This window comes from Juglans microcarpa x Juglans regia, chromosome 1D, assembly GCF_004785595.1.
Source record: "Juglans microcarpa x Juglans regia isolate MS1-56 chromosome 1D, Jm3101_v1.0, whole genome shotgun sequence".
Lineage (NCBI taxonomy): Eukaryota > Viridiplantae > Streptophyta > Magnoliopsida > Fagales > Juglandaceae > Juglans > Juglans microcarpa x Juglans regia.
Window position 1 is genome coordinate 15,644,677 of NC_054594.1, and position 20,650 is coordinate 15,665,326.

At 39.3% G+C, this 20,650-nt stretch overlaps 1 protein-coding gene across 4 annotated transcripts in view; it reads right to left on the reverse strand.

The window, feature by feature from the left end:
• Positions 1-19,879, reverse strand: part of LOC121239204 (probable plastid-lipid-associated protein 10, chloroplastic) — a 63,035-nt gene extending 43,156 nt beyond the window's left edge. Inside the window, exons 1-9 of one of the 4 annotated variants that reach the window (XM_041136394.1) lie at positions 19,723-19,879; positions 19,065-19,238; positions 18,856-18,969; positions 18,573-18,707; positions 17,651-17,746; positions 16,408-16,488; positions 15,093-15,179; positions 14,760-14,815; positions 14,172-14,672 (exon numbers count right to left, since the gene is read on the reverse strand). In XM_041136394.1, the coding sequence (XP_040992328.1) occupies positions 14,558-14,672; positions 14,760-14,815; positions 15,093-15,179; positions 16,408-16,488; positions 17,651-17,746; positions 18,573-18,707; positions 18,856-18,969; positions 19,065-19,214 (834 nt within the window). In that variant the 5' untranslated portion in view covers positions 19,215-19,238; positions 19,723-19,879 and the 3' untranslated portion in view covers positions 14,172-14,557. The other 3 variants (XM_041136376.1, XM_041136370.1, XM_041136384.1) reach the window with 3 other exon arrangements.
• Between the last annotated feature and the right edge of the window lie 771 nt (positions 19,880-20,650).

A 20,650-nucleotide genomic window follows, 5' to 3' on the forward strand; every position in this document is an offset into this window, starting at 1 on the left:
CAAGTCCCTCATCGAGTTTGCCTCGAGGTGATTTGCAGCACTTCTCAGAGCTCTCTAGAGTTTTCCTCAGGACAACCGATGGTATTGCTTAATCCTCCCTTGAGTTTGCCTCGGGACGATTGCGGCCTCAGTAGCCTTAGTCCCCCTTAAAACTTTACCTCAGGGTGACTTGCAACACAGTTTGGTCCTCCCTCAAGTCTGCCTGCAAATGACCCGTGATGTCACCCAATCCCAAGTGTCACTCAAGACTATCACTTGGCAGCCCTAGTCCTTAGTTGAGCTTGCGTCAGTGCCCAACCCGGTCCTCCCACGAGTTTCTTCAACAAGACAAGCAGTCTTGCTCGATCCTCCTTCTAGTGTCCCGAGAGAAGATTGCGGCCTCAATAGCCCTAGTATGGCCTTTGAGTATGGTTTGAGGCCCACTCTAGTCCTTCCTCAAGTTTGCCTCGGGATGACCAATGTTTCGTCCTAAGCTCTCCTAAGTCTCGCTCAAGAGAGCAAGAGCGAGAGGTAAGGAGAGGGAGAGACAAGGGAGCAGAAGAGAGAGTGAGGGAGCACAAGTTTCTCCAGATTGACAAATCCCCAAAGTTTCCTCTTAGTGATGAAGTGAACTACGTAGTAAAAAACTAGAGTAACACTTAACAAATCTACAGCCTAAATATCTTATCAATAGAGAATAAAAAGAGAGAGCTTTTGTGTATTTCAGATGATGCCAAAACCAAACTGATGCAGACTATTTATAGTCCACCAACACATGGTTGGCCTTCAAGGCCAGCCATTACACTACAATCAAATTGCAGACGTTGCAAGCTGCAATGTAACGTATGGCATGTGGCATACGTTACTCTAAGAATGAAGGGAGGGGGTCAGCTCACGTGGGCGCCACTCCTGCCCTCCTGCTAACATCTCCCACTAGCACAGAGTGGGCATGACCCCAGGTCTGCATCTCTCTAATCTTCTCTCCCAGAGAAGACCAGCATAGTGACATCCCTAAAGTGTCTGGTCATGTCCTAGACTCATTCGATCGCATCAAGATCAAGCATTTTCGAACCCTCTTGAGTTAAAAAACTCAAAACAATGCTTGACTACCACCAAATCATTTCAATGTGTTCACAACCTTTAGCCGCTACCAAGATGTAGCATCATAGTTTGACGACAGCAAATACTATCAAAGAGCTGTTTTCCCAGCAATGCCTCTTTAGACCGTTTCAATCATGACCCTAGACAGCATGTCAAAGTAGAAGACATCACAACCTCCATCTCGTGACATAGTCAAAAGTAAAGGATAATTAAAAAAAATGAGATTCTCACTTACTCATATGGTCGTATAAGCACATGTAGTATGAAAGAATTGCTATGATGGATTTCTCTTTCTCAAAAAGCATATGTCTATATCAATACCGTACAGATCTTAGTCTAGCCACTCCTTAAGCGTCTACTTGCTAAAGGACACAATGTCTCATCTCTACTCGCTACTCAAGAGCTAGAGGCGATCGGTCGTGTGAGTGAGCCGATCTAAACCTATTGGCATATCTTGTGTGTGTATTAGAAAAAACAATACGATAAAAACAAAAACTGAATTCTATTGTATTAATATCCCAAAGGAATGGTTAAATCTCAATGTCATTTGAAACATAAATTGCATTTACAGTCTACACAATCTTAGATTCATAACATGAGTCTCAAAGACATCTCTTGCAATAGGCATCGTTAAGGGATCAGCAACCATCCGACTCATAGAAAGGTGTTTTAGAACCACTTCCTTTTGCGCTACCATGTCTTTGATGTAGTGATATCTGATATCTATGTGTTTAGTTCTTTCATGATACTTTAAGTTCTTAGCATATGTGAGAGCTGCCATGCTATGGCAGAATATCATCACCGGATCTGAAGTATCCATGCGAATGTCTAAATGCTTAAGGAACCTCCGTAACCAAGTAGCTTCTTGAACTACTGCAGAACAAGCTATATATTCTGCCTCCATGATGGATAAAACTATACAGAGTTGTTTCTTACTGCTCCATGTAATGGCGCCTTTGTTGAGCAGAAAGACATACCCAGTAGTTGATTTGCATTCATCTAGGTCACTACCCCAATCGGTATCACTATAACCTCTTAGCGGCAAATATGAACCCTGATAGCACAGCACATAGTCTACAATTCCCTTGAGATATCGCATAATCCTCTTGACTGCTTTTTAGTGAGCTAGTCTGGGGTTAGATTGGAATCTACTCACTAAGCCAATGGCATAGCATATATCAGGTCGAGTACACATCATTGTATACATCAGACTACCCACAACATTAGCATAAGGGACACGGGCCATCTTTTCCTTTTCTCTTTGAGTCTTAGGACACAACTCTTTGGACAAGTTCTCACTTCTTGCAACAGGGATGTCAATGGGTTTACTTCCACTCATTAGGAAGCACTCGAGAACTTTCTTTATGTAAGTTGTTGGGACAAATACAAAAGTCTCTTTGAGCGATCTCTATAGATTTTAATTCCCATAATGTATTATGCCTCATCCATATCATTCATCTCAAAATTGAAGGATAACCACTCTTTTGTGGCCACTATCGACCATTTATCATTTCCAGCTAGTAATATGTCGTCAACATACAATGACAATATAATGAAACTCTTCTTAGACCTTTTGACATAGACACAATGATCCTCTGTGATCATCGTAAACCCATTCGAGAGAATGGCTCGATAGAATCTGAGGTACCATTGTCTAGATGATTGCTTTAGGCCATATATAGATTATTTGAGCTTGCACACTTTGCGCTCTTGACCTTTGACCACAAAACCCGTTGGTTGATCCATATAGATCTTTTCATCTAGTTCTCCATTGAGAAATGTTATCTCAATATCCATCTGGTAGAGTTCCAAATCCATGTTTGTTACTATAGCTAGAATCAGGCGAATTGAGGCAAACCTCACCACTAGTGAAAATGTTTCCTCATAGTCTATACCCTCTTGCTGAGTATATCCTTTCACCACTAAGCGAGCTTTGTACTTATCTATTGATCCATTCGACTTGCGTTTGACCTTAAGAACCCATTTGTTCCCAATAGTCTTACGCATTGTCGGTAGATCAACCAGATCCCAGACCTGGTTAAGTTTTCATAGACTCAATCTCATCATTAAGAGCTTTCATCCACTCATCTTTAGTAGAAGATGAGAGAGACTCATGAATTGACCTAGGCTCGTCATCATCATGCGAAGCTACCATAAAAGCTTCCCCTTCAATCTCAAAAAGACGACGGAGAATACTTTCACATGTGCTTCTACGCGGCTGAGGTTGTTGCGATTGATTGACAAGTGGTGTGCTCCCACTCGGATTCAAATCCATTTTATAATTTGTAGGAGCCTGAAGAATTTCTTCCTTATTCTCAACTAAATTCCTTGGAGCACTTTCCTCTTGTTCCACAATCTCATGAAGTTATAAACTTTTATCAACCTCACCTCTACTTGGAAACTCATCTTCAATGAAATCCACATCTCGTGACTCACTCTCAGTCACACATCCATAAGATTGTTCACCTATTAACACATATCATTTAGAGTGTTCTGAGTACCTTATAAAGATACTCTTCTTCCCTCTAAGGCCTAACTTCTCATATTTACAAGAAAAATCATGAACAAAATTCGTTGAACCCCATGGCCGCAAGTTACTCAAATTGGGTTTCTCGCCGGTCCATAGTTCATATGGGGTGGAAGTTATTGATTTGGATGGCACTCGGTTAAGAATGTAGACAACTGTCAAAAGTGCATCCCCCCAAAAAGAAATTGGTAGGTTTGCTTGCACCATCATTGACCTCTAACCATCTCAAGTAGTGTTCAATTTCTTCTTTCCATCACGCCATTTTGCTGCAGCGTACTCGGCATCGTTAACTATTTTTTTATTCCTTTTTCATCACAGAGCTTTTTAAATTGGTCAGAAAGATATTCTCGTCCTCGGTCAGTTCTTAGAGTTTTTAAACTCTTGTCTAACTGATTCTCAATCATTCTTAGATATCACCTAAAACATTCCAATACTTCGGACTTATGGGAGATTAAGTAGATATGACCGTAACGTGAAAAATCATCTATAAATGTGATTAAGTAGACACCTCTGTCCTTACCCTCACACTCATTCGACCACAGATGTCTCAATGAACTAATTGCAGTGCAAAAGATGCCCTAGTAGCTTTTCCAAACGATTTTCTCTTAGCTTTTCCCATTATACAATGTTCACATGTGGGCAAGATGACCTTAGCGAGATTGCCTATTAGGCCTTCTCTAGCTAACAGAGCCATTCTATCTTGCCTTATATGGCTAGCCTAGCGTGCCATTTATATGAATCTCAATTATCCGATGCAGAAAGAAAAGCAATAGACTCATTTATATTTGAATAATCCAAATCCAATATCATAAAACACATGGCCTACATAAAAGGAAACATAATTGTTTTCAAATACAATTTGAAAACCAAATCTTAATAGAATGACTACAAAAAGTAAGTTTCGTCGGATCTTGAGAGCGTATAGCACATTGTGGAGGAAAAGAGTGCGGCCACCCCGCAAGCCCAGCTTGTAGGTACCAAGTCCCAGTACCTCCATGCTAGCTCCATTCCTCACCTTGATATCACGGCTCCCAGCTAGAATTCAGCAATACTCCACAAATCCGACTTTGTCTCGCACTATGTGTTCAATCGCTCCTGAATCAACAGTCCACATAGGATAGAAGTGAGCAACCATCGCATGGCTAGTTGAAACACATTAATTTTGACTTGTTCTTCCCACGCTTGCCCCTCTTGCTGCGCTAAGAAGTTCCTGACACCTTCTTAATTTGTCCAGCAGCTACCACATTCTTGGACTTCTTGCGTGATGCCTTGCCCGAATCTGATGCGAGACATTATCAAAGTCTTTGATATTCTCGTTTGCATCAGGTTCTGGCTCATATTTTTCCAAGAATTAGGCAATGATCTTATCAATGTCTGGACTTGCTGTTCATCAGTCAGGTTTTTTCCTGTTGACTTAAGTTCACCGATCATGGTCGACATAGCCCTAAGATGTTGTTTCATCGTGTGATCAAAATGCATCTTGTAGGAGTCAAATCTCATGGTCAATTCCATGCAACCTAGTGGCTGAAATTCCACCAAACTTCAACTTCAAAACTTCCCACATGCTTTGGGTAGTGTCATAGATCTCAAACTCACACATTAAATCATTGTGCATGCTGCTTAACATTACTATGCCAACGCACCGACTTTTCTTAGCCCATTAAGTATAGGCTAGTTGATCTATCTTGTAATGTTCTGAGGTCCCTTCCACGGGCGTAGTAAGGGAGTGAGATAAGGCCTCCAAGACCTCTTGCTCATCTAAGACATATTGGATCTTGCGATGCCGATGCCATATGTCATAGTTTTCCCCAACTAATTTGTCCCCTTTGTTTAAGTCGGCAACAATCTCTTGGATGACATTTTACTACAATACGTAAAGAAGGAATATTACACACACACACTTAAGAAATATGCCGCGTCCATCCAAGCTAGAAGAAGAATAATTTAGACATGTCGCAAGATCAAAAAATTGCTAGGCTTCAGAATCATCTCTTACACCACAATATCCAATTATTAAATTTCTAACCTAATTCCCGCTCAAATTTAAAACAAATATGGAAGAATTAATCATCATAAATTTCAACCATACTCCCACTAGCTTAAGTAGTCACCTAGTCCTAGTCATGCATAAAGACAGATCCTACTAAAATCGCAGTAACCTTTTGGGCCAGTCTACAAGGACAGCTACTCCAACCACAGCAACCTGTTGGGCCAGTCTACAAAGATGGTTCATATAAGACCATTACAGTCCATTTTTCTTGTTCCATCAGTGCATTTACAGTTCTTACTGGGGCCACCATGGTCTTTTGGCTATACAATGCATTTACAGTTCTTACTAGGGTCACTGCAATTCTTTTAGCCTATCATTTATACTAACAATTCTAACTAAGACTACTTAGTGGGAATTTTTCTATTTTACCATTAAAATAAATGAAGACTAATGTCTAAAATATTCATAAATTTTAACATAATCACATATCCACATGTTAAATTCACATATACATGTAATCACATTTAATCTAAAATATTAAATAAAAGATCACATGTAATATAACATTATGGAATTAAAAAAATAGCATGAATATAACCATATATTCACATGTAATCACATTTAATCTAAAACATTAAATAAAAGATCACATGTAATATAACAATATATCTAAGCATAAATTAAATCATGCAAAAAAAAAAATATTCCCTTTATTAAACAAATGTATAACAAATACATTTAAAACCCCCACCTAAATTAAAGGGAAGTTGTAGCCCAGTAGTGCACCTATTACCTTAATTTCACTAGGTGGTCATAGGTTTGAGTGTCACTTTTATTTCTTTGTACAAAAAATGAGCTCATACTTATCTGGGCAGCAAAAAAAAAGGCCCAATTAAAAAAAACAAAGTTTTGGGTCTAAAAAACCCAGCCCAACTCCAGATAAAAAAAAAAAATGAGTTGTGCGCCTAGGCCCATGTGAAAGACAAATGACTTAGCTGTCGAGGAACTTAGCTCGTGAGTTTTACACAGGCAAATTCTGGGGAGGAACTTAGCTACCGAGGCCAGGATCGTCCAAAGGCAAACTCAAGAGAGGATAGAGCAGGACCACAATCATCCCTAGGAAAACTCAAAGGAGTATCGGATGCACAACAATTCACCCTGAGTGAAACTTGAGGGAGGACAAGGAACGATTATGGGTTATCCTCAGGCAAACTCGAGGGGATTCTATCATGAGCGTGCCATGGCAAACTTGTCAAGGGATCCAACAAGTTCGTGGTTATCCCAAGAGAAACTCAACGGAGCATAGAGATGCACCACAATTCATTCGAGGCAAACTCGAGGGGAGCTACTTCAATCGTTATCAGCCTGAGGCAAACTTGAGGGATGATTGAGCTGGGCCCCAAGTTGCCACAAGGGAAACTCGAGAGAGGACGAGATATCAAGGGAGAGTCTATCGAGATTGTGGGTCATCCTTTGGCATACTTGACGATAGATTAGGCAAGTGGGGTCGTCCAGAGCAAACTCAACAAAGGATCAAGCTTGTCCAACGCAAACCTATTGGAGGATTCAAGCTACTTAGGTTGCGATCTTTCCAAGCCAAGCTCAACGGAGGATCATGCGAAGCCTTCCCTCAAGTTTGCCTTGGAGCAACTTGCAGCCAAGCTAGGTCCTCTCTTAAGATGATGGGGCCTCACTGAAGATCCTTCCTCAAGTTTGCCTCAAGATGATTTTTAGCAACCCCCCTACTCCCTCAGGTTTGCCACGGGACAACTTTCAATCCATCCTAGTCCTCCCTCAAGTTTGCCATGTGATAACCCCCGACCTTGCCTGATTCTCCCTTGAGTTTCCCTCGGCATGACTTGCAGCCAAGCTAGGTCCTCCTTGAGTTTACCTAGGGATGATTATGGACTCGGCAACCCTAGTCCTCATTTGAGTTTGCCTTAAGATGATGATTCACCACCTAGCATAATTCTCCCTCGAGTTTGCCTCGGGAAGATCTACAGTCTTGCCTAATCCTCCCTTGAATTTGCTTCAGGGGTGACTTGCATATTGCTCGGTCCTCCTTGGAGTTTCCCTTAGGGTGGCTTGCAGCACATCCCAATCCTCCCTCAAGTTTTCCAAGGGATGAACCTGCATCCTCTCTTGTTCCTCCCTTAAGCTTGTTCTCCCTCGAGTTTTCCTAAAGACAATTGCAACCCAGAGATCCACGACCTTAACAACCCTAGTCCCCTTTGTTTTTGGCTCTGGGTGTATTAGGGCCCAACCAGGTCCTCCCATGTATATGAACCTCACAACAATCATAACCTCAGCAGCTCTAGTCCCCTATTGAGTTTAACTCGGGGTGACTCGTGGCCTTGGCCAATCGTCCCTCACTTTTTCCTTAGGATGACCTGAGCCTTGCCCAATCCACTCTCGAGTTTGCCTCGAGATAAGCTCCAGCCTCAGTTGCCTTTAACCCTCATCGACTTTGCCTCAGGGCAACCTGTGGCAGCTTGGTCCTCCTTGATGTTTGCCTCAGAGAAATTTGTAGCCTCGTGAGATCTTCCCTCGAGTTTTCCTCCAACCTCAGTAGCCCTGGTCCCTCATCGAGTTTGCCTCGAGGTGATTTGTAGCGCTTCCCAAAGCGCTCTAGAGTTTGCCTCGGGACAACCTATGGCATTGCTTAATCCTCCCTTGAGTTTGCCTCAGGACGATCACGGCCTCAGGTTCACTTGCGGCACAATCTGGTCCTCCCTCAAGTTTGCCTGGGATGACCCGTGATGTCACCCAATCCCAAGAGTCCCTCAAGAATATCACTTGGCAGCCCTAGTCCCTAGTTGAGCTTGCATCAGTGCCCAACCCGGTCCTCCCACGAGTTTGCTCAAGACAACAAGCAGTCCTGCTCGATCCTCCTTCTAGTGTCCGATCGCAGCCTCAATAGCCCTAGTCCTCCCTTGAGCATGGTTTGAGGCCCCTCTAGCCCCCCTCGAATTTGCCTTAGGATGACCAATGGTCTTGCTCTAAGCTCTCCTGAGTCTCGCTCGAGAGAGCAAGAGCGAGAGGTAGGGAGAGGGAGAGACAAGGGAGCAAAAGAGAGAGTGAGGGAGGAAAGAGAGAGAGAGATGGAGGGAGGTAAAGAGGGAAGGAGAGAAAGGGGGAGGGAAGGGAGAGCGAGCAGGAAAGAGATAGGGAAGGAGGGGCAGAGAGATACAGAGAGAGAAATAGAGAAGGAGAGAGGGGGAGTGAGTGGAAGAGGGAGAAGGGAGCAAGAGAGACAAGAGAGATGGAGAGAGGAAAGGAAGGGGAGCAAGAGAGAAAAGAGAAATAGAGAGGGAAAAAGGTTGGGAGCAAGGGGAGAGGGAGTGGAAGAGAGTGAGACAAGGAAAGAGAGAGAGGAGGGAGGAAGAGAGAGATGTTCGTATGAAATGTCAAAATCACGTTAGGTGTCTATCCTTGTAATTCTTTTCGTGGAAATTTTATGAGAATTGGAATCTGAATTGTAAACTTAAAATTTAACACAAGAACTGAAAATGACAAACGTGAACCAGAAATGGAAAACAACTCGTTACATGAACAATTTCCTATAAATATAAAAATGAATTATACAGACAAGCTTAATCGAGATAGTAAAATAATATTGCACTAAAATCTTACGGAAAAATAATGGTGAATACCTGTTCAATGACAGTAGCCGAATGTCTTTAATATTATTGTTCATGGCTTCTTAAACACTTATGAGCAAGGTATGTGGTCAGCATCATCATCCATATACAAGATTTGTATGACCTGAATAAAGAAACGAACTTTAAAATAGACAACGGCAATTATCTTTGTTATTTATTTATCAAACAGCAAATGGGTAACTAAAATACATTTTACTTCCTGATGTTTTCTAATGTGTCAGAGCCAAGTTCAGCTGGGGAACACTTAAACGGGAATTGACATCGATGATTATGGCTGTCCTTACTGAACTTTAAGGATTTGAGAGTCATGGCAGACCAAGTAAAATGTTCCAAAGATCAAAGACACCGAATCTTTGTTTTCTTTAAAACACGACCCAATTCGCAACCAAAAAGTAGAATCACAATAATTTTTATTTCAGGTCAAAAAGTAGAATTGAGAAACCAAAAAGGTGACAGCAATATGTATCACATCAAAAACTGCAGTATTGAGAATCAAAAGGTTAAAGCGCATTAAGAAACTTAAGAAATCTCAAAGAATCCATGGTGGGAATCCAAGAATGCAATACCTAGATCAAAAACAAGATTAGATAAGAGGAGAAAACGAAAGCCTCAAAACGAACGATCTGATTATAATACGCTTCCTCTCTCGTTCTTTACACCTTCCCGTGAGTCCCGTTGCCCTGCCTTCTCCAACTTTCTGTACGCTTACATTGTTGCAAGTCCACCCGCATTCTCTCTCTCTCTCTCTCTCTCTCTCTCTCACACACACACACACACACACACACACAGGCTGACGGGTTGTGAGACAAATTACAATGTATGTAATCAATATATAGACCTTGGGGAGAGAAGGTTGGTGACTGCAACGGCTACTTTTCCCTTTTTTGTTTTATTTTAAAATTTAAATCCGATGATACGGTGCTAGGTCCCTCAATCAAATGGGCTTAAGGCTCTGGTTCTGATCGTTGGATTAATATCAAATCATATTGGTGCCAGTTCCATTCGTTATATGTTTTATTTAAGACATCCTCCCCTGCATTCTCTTCATGTTGCTGACAACTTACAACACCTCGCTACGTGATCATACAAGTTTATTCGGCAAAAAGTGATCATTTGATGCGCACAAAGGGCTGTAGAAGGTTTCTGCTGATTGCTGTTGGAGGTCTTGGAGCTTGGGATAAGCCTTGGGATTCTGGAGAAAAAGATGACTGGGTATCAAATTGATGGATAGAATTCCATAGGATGCCTGAATTGGTTTCTCTGGCATTGTTTGTAATGGGGTGTTTTATGTTTACTCAGACACTGATAAACTTGCGGATATGACGTATAAATGTTAGTGGATTGGCATCCAAATGACTCCATTCCCATACCATGTTCAAGAGTACCACCCAAGGCTTTTATCTTGTAGTGGGCGGCTGGTCATGCTTTCTATCTCCTGGTGTGAAGGAGAGGGTCAAATAGGCCTGGGAAACAAGGCTATTAGGACTGGAAAAAATAAATGATATTTGGGGTGGTTGAAATGTTTAAGAATATTTGGTCAGATCTTAGATTTCTTGATGAATTTGATGCTTCTTCATGCACGTCTATGTAGTCCATTGCAAACTGCAACTCATGCAGAAAATGAAAGCCACCCTTCTCACTATTGAAATCATTTTGAGCAGACATTACGGCTGGGAAATATCTGTTTCAAATTCTTTAGAGTATGCTTTTCTCATGTAATTTATTTTTGTAGTGTATGAGGAGACTTTGAAATTTGTTTTCAGATCAAATTTTTTATTTTCAAACAGAATTAATTGAGAGAGGGCAGTTTTCGTATTCGCCTAATCATGTATTCCGCGTTGAGAGTGAGAGAGAGAAGTTGTAGAACTTTCTTAGGAGACATAAAATATATGTTTCTTGAGATTTTTAAATATTATATAAAATAAACAATGAAATGAGATTAAATGAGAAATCTGTAAAGGAAAATTTTATACACCACATTACATCACATTTTTATCTCACTATATAAGATATAATACATTTATCACTCACTACAAGAAAATAGAACTATTAGCGAATTTGTTTTCGTTTTAATAGTAATCGCTGCAATAGCATAATATTTGCAACGACTTTGAATTCGCTGGTCGCTTTTTACAGCAACTTCCACTGTTCTGATTTTATGGGTATTCATCCCCTTTTTGCAGCGATATATTACTCTATTGCATCGAAATAGTTCGTCACAATAAAAACAATGATTTTGCGACCTTTTTTTCCATTGGAAGTTTGTGCTTTAACGGCAGATATATCAACACCAAGTGTCATAATGTACCAAATTGTCTTTCTCAAGCCCTCGAAAGCCAAAACGCAAATTGAAGGCACTAAAGATTCTCTTACATTCCCGCACACCTCACAATGCTCAAACCGAAATTTTAATCCCCTTCTCCATCTTTCCAAACCTCGAATCGTTACATCCACTCCATTCTCGCAACCTACTAAAACTCACCTTCTCCCTAGCTTTGATTCCTCATCCATAGATTCCATTCCTCATCCACTCCATTTCTCCTCCATTGGACAAAACCTTCGGCGAAAGGCCCTTCGATTCATCGCCTCATCCTCAAGTTTGGCTCCTCCTCTTTCAAAGTCATCGGTGGCAATCTCCATCTTCTACTATTTTCAGAGAAAAACCCAGTACAAGACATGTTGCATGTGATACCTCTATTGTGATTTTGACAAACACACTTCCAACTCGCCTCCTCCCCGTCCACTTTTCCAATTCCTCCCAGAGTTTCATTCCGGATTTGGCCAATTCCGGACACCGACTGAGTGGTGGTGGGCAGCCCATATCGGCAGTACATGTCTTTCAATCGATGCAAAAGGCCTGACGGTTTGGTGGCCTAGAAGTAACTGTGTATCTTGTGTGCATATCTCTCCCCTTCACCCTTGCAATTTCTGATATTGTCTTGTCATATTCTGCAAGAATATGGCTTTAGTTGGGGCCTTGAATCTTTGTCATTTCTATGATTAATTAATTTTATATATATACCTTTTTGTGTGCTTCATGTCATTCTTATGATGTTCGTATTATATGTTGAGGAATTTTCCTAGTGTTGATAAGCTTTGTTCACACAGCATAGATGCATGAGCTTCATAAGTCGGCCAAACATGCATGACCATCCATCCCTATTGTCAGCTCTTTTCACATGTGTTTTAATACGGCCATATTGGAAAATCGACTATAGGCAATTGGACAAATGATTAGCTTATCATGTAACATTCAACAACCAAGGCTCTAAACCGCAAGACATAATGATAGAGTTTTTCAAGCCTCTTTGGAGCCTAAGAATCTATGACCGACACAAGCTACTGCTTTGAAAGTTACTCTGGAACATCCTCTCTACCAAAACAAGGATTAGCACAATTGTCCCTCAACTTGAATCAACAAAATGTTTACTGTGCAACCATGTGGAAGAAACTTTGCTACATATTTTCATACAGTGCCCAATAAACCGAATACTATGGCAACAAAGCAACTAGCCATTAAATCTAGCAAACTTGCTCATCAGCTCCATCTTAGACTAGATAAGAATGATCATATATCCTGAACAAACATTGGGACTACGAGCCAAGGAAAAACACCACTTCCAACTATTTGCACTACTTATCATGGATTTTATCTAGAGGTAACGAAAGGATGTTGTCCATAATCACACTACCCATCTCTTGGAAAAGTAAATAGTCATCTAAGTCAAATTTATGAGGAATACAAAGAAGCATGGAAAAAGAAACAAAACAAGCAAGAAGAAAATTGGAAGCCTCCTTTTCCAAATTTTCACAGCTTCTCCTTGATGCAGCAGTCAAAAATAATTTCTCAGTATTATCAGTGGTTTGTAGGAACCATGAAGGGGATATCCTGGAAATTAGAACAGAAAAAATTCAAACTTCAAACCCACTGATAGCTAAAGCTTCAGCGGCATTACTAGCTTCCAAAATGGCCACTCATCAAAATCTAGCAATTATTGAAGGCGACACCCAAAACGTCATCATAGCTATAGAAAGTCTTGACTCCTCACTGTTCTGGCAAGTCTCCCCCATTATTGCAAACATTCAACAAATCCTCCATCATCATCAAGGATGAAAACTAGCAAAAACTCATCAATCTCAAAATCGATGTGCGCACTCAATGGCGCAATGGGCAGCAACCAATCTTGTTTTTGGATGCCTACCCCTAGATAAATTTCCTAGATGTTTTATGTTTATTGACAGTGAGAAAGACCCACCTTAAACTCTTGTAATTCTGTTTTTATTATATTATATGCTTGATTAGGAAAAAAAAAGTGTGATATGTATATGTATATATATGTAACACCTACAAACATGTCATTTTCATTATTTGAAATTGTAAAGATTTAGGGAAGTCACGTGTTCTTGTACTAACAAGTAAAGCAATTCTGTACAAGAGCTTGTATGAGACTTGACTATTAAAGAATTATACAAATTATTTCTCATACATATACATATATATATACACATATATTATATATATTTCGCGCGCCTTCGGTTTCTTTTGTAAAGGGGCATTTTGTAAAGCAACATTGCTAATATTAATGAAAGTAGGATTTTGTGTAAATATATATTATGTCTTTGATGATTGTGAATATGTTATATGGTAGTTTGGAGTTAGAGTACTGTCTTTCCTGATTATCTAGCTTTAACTTCTGCTGCAAATACTCTACGGTGGAATAAAATGTTGTGGTGACAGATCGGATCGTCAATCTCCAAGCCTCCACGGGCACGTTTCCGGCCGGGGTACCACAATTGATGATATTTAATATGTTATGTTCTTATTAGATAAAATACCTAATTTTATCTTAGATTATGAATTGTTAATTATAAGTGTTTAGCAATTATTATTTATATCCTCTGCACATTAGTGTTTAGATGTTTTGGGGAAAATCTCCAGATCTTAATCATGTTGTGAAAGATATAGCTGCAAATGCTCCACATCTAATGGTATACATAGTTTTGCTAGTACCAAAGTCCTTTACCTCTGCCAATAACAGCGCTGCATTTGAGCATTCTCAAATAAACATTCCCAGTACTGCAGCCATGGATGATATCCCATCAATGCTGTTTTTCGTTAATATCCATCCCTCCGTATATATGAGATTTACTTTCTAATGATTCTTTAGTATTTGTTACATAAAATCCAAGGAAGATCGCCTCAATGTTGTAGTCCTCATATCTCCATATCCAAACTCAAGCTTTTCTGGTGTACAAATGCTAATGCCATCAGTAAACATAAGTTGAACTCAGCCCTCATCATTCAAGAGGTTGAGCTTTGGTAAACACGAATACTCCTCCACCGCCAACGGCACGACCCAAAAGAATTTTATCATCCAAATAAGAAAGATAATACAGTCCTCCTACTGATTGTCTGCAATTCAAACACGCTTAGCATTCACACTTAAGGTACAAGAAGCACTGTAACTTACATAATGAAAATATAATGAACCCGACCTACCTTCCCGGATCTCTTACAGGGATTTGAGCTCTGAAAGCACGGATAAACTGCAAGATCTGCACAACAACCAAGTGCATAATTTCTCAAGTAGTTCACATAATTACTTGCGTCAACAGAGTCATCCAGGTAAAAAGTCAAGAAAAAGGATAGGATATAACAAAGACCACATCCTCTTAATAGTAAGCTTGTGCTTGGCATAGCCAATTATTGGCCAAAGGTTTCGGAGATGAGACAAACTGGATTTGGGACCCATTTGTTCGATACATGAAGTTGCAAACAAAACTGGTTATCAAAGATTGAAATAAAATGTGATAACTTATGTGGATGGCTTACTTGTAGGCTTAAAAATGACCGTGGTAGTATTGCCGGAGCTATTAAAGCTTGCAGCTCTTCACTGATATTTATATTTTGAACAGTTATCTGCCAAAAATAAATAGAAAGATTTAGCTTAATTCAGAACAAGCACACATCAAGTAGTTTGTCCGAGCAAGTAAAGAAGTAACAGATTATCTTAATGAAGTATCACCAAAAGGAACAAGGGCTCCACCTTTTTGTTGATATGTTAAATAAATAGATATTAATTTTTTGACAATCTTAGGCGATGATGAAGCGATCACAAGAGCTTCATAATCTCCTTGAATAACCAGCCATTTTATATAATCTGATTGTAAAGATATCATACCTTAATGCTTGGTTTCAAGCTTATAATCTAAAGCAGTAAATAGCAGTAAGATCTGGAAATGAAGTGTGGCGATATAAGTCAAGCACGAGACACAAAATGGTTCACATCAGAAATTTGGTAAGAATGCTTACTGATAGCAGGTCTCTCTCTAAATCAGTCTAAATTGAACAATAGATATTTTGACTAGCACATTTTGAGCTAGACCAAATGGAATAACTACAGATCTAATTAGCAACAAACTTACCTAATATGCAGAAATCTGCTGTTATGTTGGGATGTGGAGAACAAATACACACGTCAACCCAATGAACGCATCATAAAATAAAATATTAATCGTTTCACGTTTATTCCTCCATTTTTGTTCACAGAAACCAATGATGCTCTAAGAGGAATTCAGGACTATCAGAAGAGGATTGAGGGAAATAAAAACCATTGTCAGCTGTGAGGCAAGACAATTGTAGGTGGGAGGTTATTACATATGATGCTCAGGCTCCCATTAACAACAAAAGGAGTTTAAAAGGATCACAGTAACCAAGACAGGACCTGACATTTCACCTTAACACTAACTGCGAACAGAACTTCGGGGTGGCCAGTTATAAAATTATGGGGCTAGATACTCCAACAAAATTGAATATGAGAACAAGAATGGAACACAATAGTTTAATCTTTTTGGTCTTACAACCAAAATAGCTGATGTCTTCTCATAGGCAATAGAAGCTGAACTGTAGCTTCAATTTTCATTTTTCCTAACAAATTTTCCATCAAGTACGGAATAAAGAAAAATAATTGACAAAACAAATAAGATGATAACATATGGAAGGAAAACACAGAGCATATGCCACATTAATCTTTTAATAATTTTAACAATATTCCATGAAAAGTCCATCACAATAATAGGAAACAATCACAACTGCTATACCTCTGCTATTTTAGAAGCCATGTTTCATGAACGGTATGAAAACTAACCTCTTCAAACTGAAGGTATATATTGCGCAAAGAAACTCTGGTAAATTTTGCTGATACAAGTAGAGTGGCACCTTCTTGTTCCTGCAAACATAAGAACCATGAAATCAACTCTAAAGAACCTGCAGAAGTTTTGTTCCATCAACGAGGGAAAAAAAAAAAAAAAATCAGTTTACCACAATCTTGAATACAACCTCAAGATTTGGACTATCTTCAATATTCTTCCAGAGTTTCCACACAAATGAAACACCACAAACTTAACAATGTCTTAAGCTAACAAAGATCAGTTTAAATTGATAATCAACATAATGTGTTAGAACTCTATGAGTACATCAAAAGTTATGGCTTATAAGACTTAACGAAGATAGATGATATGAGGGAAACAAGACTATACTCTTACACAATCAAGATTGACTAAAAACATCTGACCAAAAAGTAGTAGAATACTAGAATTATGTATGTATTTGCATAATAGATGTTATTTGTTTGCATATATGCGTGCACACACAAGTTCTTCAAGATGAGGTTGCCTCTTTATTTTGTATTTTTCCATTGTTCCCTCTTCCCTTGGTGTTTTAGGTGGCTGCTCAAATGCTTCAGAGTTTCCTTGAGGCATGGTAGATGAAATGTTCGAGCAAGAGGAAAGGGGCCATACCTGGGTGATATCATTTGACTTGAAGGAACTTTGAAGGGATCAAACTAGTGCGAGCAAAATAAAAAGGAGAAAAATAGATAAGCACATTCTCCAGGGATCTTTTTTCTTTAGCCTACAGTTTTGCAGATTTTAATGTTTTTTGGTTTATTCTAGTTGTACCATTTCTAGGAAAAAAGCCACATCTGATGGTGTCTGTTTTTTCTTCCTCTACGTTCATATACTTGGCGTCACATTTTGCCTCGCCTTTTGTTATATCTTAGTCATTGTCAATATGAACGGGATACAGAGTTTGGCAGAAGTCATCCTCAGTACCAAAAACAGAAGTGCAAGTAAAGAGTTTCTTTGCAATATTCAGCACGGTCATAACATATTTGGGTACCTATTAATGCACATAAACTATTCAAATCATATTGATATTGTGTGCTTGTGCGTGCCCGCAGTGCGTATGTGTGTAGGTGAGAGAAAGAAAACTTAAAAAGCAAAGAAGCATCAGATAAAAAATCATGTCAAAATGAAGTTTCCTGGCATCAGATCTATAACTTGATTACTTCCCCAATGGGATAGTTGGAGGGAAGAAAGGCAGATGTTTACCTCTAACAAAGTTGGAATACTCCATCGAACAACATTCCGTACAATGCCTCCATTTGATTGATCCCGACATTCAAATTTTTGAAAAATTTGCCCAACCTAAGCTCCGCATTTATGCAGAAAATAATTTAAATGATGTAATCGGGGAAAGGCATCTAGAGAATGAAATGAATAATTCATGTGATTGATATGTCATAGGCATAGAGATGGAATAAAAACATCATTATTTTAGACATGAAGTATAATACCCCAGATTGAGCATAAGAAGGTAGTAAATGAGATCCTATATTATTTGAGACAGAGAAGTTCTTGCTTTTTATAATGATTCGAATAAGACTATACGTCCAGATGCAGTTTGGGCTTTCCTTGGGTCCTTACAAGTGGTATTAGAGCCAATCCTATCTAAAAGTGTGGGACTTGAGTCATGCCAACTATGATGGAATGGCCTAATGAGAACTTCAGGGATTAAGGGGGAGGAGATTATGATAACCAGAATGGGTATATGAAGGTGGTGAATGTGATCCCACATTACTTGAGTGGGAGAAGTTCTTGCTCTTTATAATAATTTTAAGTGGCTCAAATTTTAACATTGATTACTCCTTTTTGAATATGGAACTAGATGTGGTTTGGGCTTTCTTTGAGTCTCTACATGAAGTGCTAACCCAAGATGTAGAAATAGAAACATCTTCAGGCAAACAAAGATCATTAAAAGTTATTTTCATATTTAACAAAAATAAAATATGGCAGACAAGTTATTTTTCATTTTTCAATACCCATCATGTAATTTGGTTACTGGTAATATTCATTTTTTAACTGAAATAGGGATTGCATAAGAGCTACACGAGGGTCAGAAATATAGCTGAAACAAGTTGCTTAATTGCATACTTTGGTAAGGGAAATGCACATTAGATTCAATTCTTAGTACCTGAAAGAAAGGAAGTCTAGCAGCAGCTTCAAAAAGAACAAGAACATCAGGGGCAGAAGTATATTGCAGGCGCCATGTGCCATCCAATTTCACCATGTCAATAGGAGAACCCATGTTATAGCCCTCCACACTCACCTGCCAATTGTGTATCCATAAATTAGTATCTGAACGAATCATCTCTTATATACCAGCTCCTAACTGTCATTAAATGAGCATCCAATGTTGGATGTAGAATTAACAAGCAGGAGTATGTTGAAAACAAAGATATTGAGCAAAACCATACCAGGGCCTCCTCGATGGAAGAGCGTTGGTCAGCAGTGGTAGCGAGGCCCCGTTGCGTGTCTTGAATAGCTCCCAATAGATCATGCTTTCTGTTCTCCAACACAAAGTCATATGCCTGAAAACCAAACCAAGACATTTACTATGCAAGAACAATGACTTGGAAGAGGAAAACAAATAAGTAACCGAAAAAAGAGGGTTGAGAAGAGAAACCTGACTGGTTTGGGCAGCAACAGTTGCGAGACATGGAGATATTTTCTGATAGGACAGTTTTCTACGAAGGGTAGAGCTAAAAGGCTTCACCTCAGAAACGGCTCTCCTTCCATTCGACGGGCACAATGAAGACGCAAAAGCCAAGTCCATCACTTCAAATATGGGGTGCAAAAACTAATATTATGAGCAAGTTAGCATTAAGCTCAGATGAAATTCAACCGAATGAATGAGTTCATAGGCATCCCAATTGTTGATAGGCTCTAAGCGCACTGTGGGATTCACACTATGAAGTCTCAAAAACACTCGCCGATAATCATATTTCTGAAATTCATACTAAGAGTAACAAGTGAAGTCTGAACGGTTTGATTTGAATGAATAGGCCTATCGAGATTTCTGTGTGCTAGGATCAAATCCCACTTTGGCATGACATTCAAGCTTTAGAGTCCAAGGGGGCTCACATATGCAATTGCTAGAAGCAAACTTTCAGAGCTCGGTGCCATGCCAACATTGGGTGAGCTCTAAACCATAAAAGGTATCAAAATTTCAAAAAGAAAAAAAGGAAAAATTGGCTATTTTCCTCAACAATTTGGTTGAAAACTTGGGAAATCCAGTGAAATGTGGCCACCGAGTTGAAAACTTGGGGCAACAAACAGCTTACCTGCCGAAGTTTGCTCCACACTAATGGTGTTAGCTTCGTTGGTGTTACCGTTATGACCAGTTAACTCTATCTCGTTCCTTGTCTTGTAAAGCAGAACCGGTGGTCGTTGCGGTCGAAGTGCGCGGGACCCAGTATTCACTCGGAAGTTGGGGCTGAGGACGGGCGAAATCCGGGTCGGGTCAGCTAAGGAAATCTTACTCCAAATAGAATAAACCTGCAACTTTATACAAGCAGGAAATGTAATTGTCTTTTATTAAATATAATTTTAATTTTATATGATTATCCTTAATTTAAAATAGAGTTCTAAAATTCAAAAAAAAAAAAAAAAGGAAGGGAGAGACTCTTCAAATTATCACTGGCCTCGTTTGTTTTCAGGAAACGTCTCATCTCATCTCATCTCATCTCATCTCACTTCATCATTACAACTTTTCCAAATCTTTACACAAAATAAAATAAACAATTCAACTTTTTCAAATTTCAAAACAAAAATAATATTAAAAAATATATTCTAATAATATTTTATTCAACTTTTTAACTTTAATCCCATCTCATCTCATCTCATCTCTGAAAACAAACGAGTCCTGAATTTTATCTTTTTAATTCTAAGTTACCAAAATTGACATATTATATTTTCAAGCTATCAAAGTTGACAATTTTCACCAAGGGTGGGTAGCGGGGCCTGCACCCCACTACTCTAGCCCCTTCCGCCTTACTTCGCATGGGTGGATGGGCTGCTCTGCACCGCCTATGCAGGAACAGGGGTGGAAGGTGAGCTAACCCCAACAGGACCCCACCCCGCCCGCTCCACTATACATAAAAATAAATAAATTTTAAATATTTATATAAATAAATATGTTGTATATAGATATATACAATTTGTTGAAAACTTGAAATTGTATTCAAGTTATTGAATTGTTTTGGCCTCTTA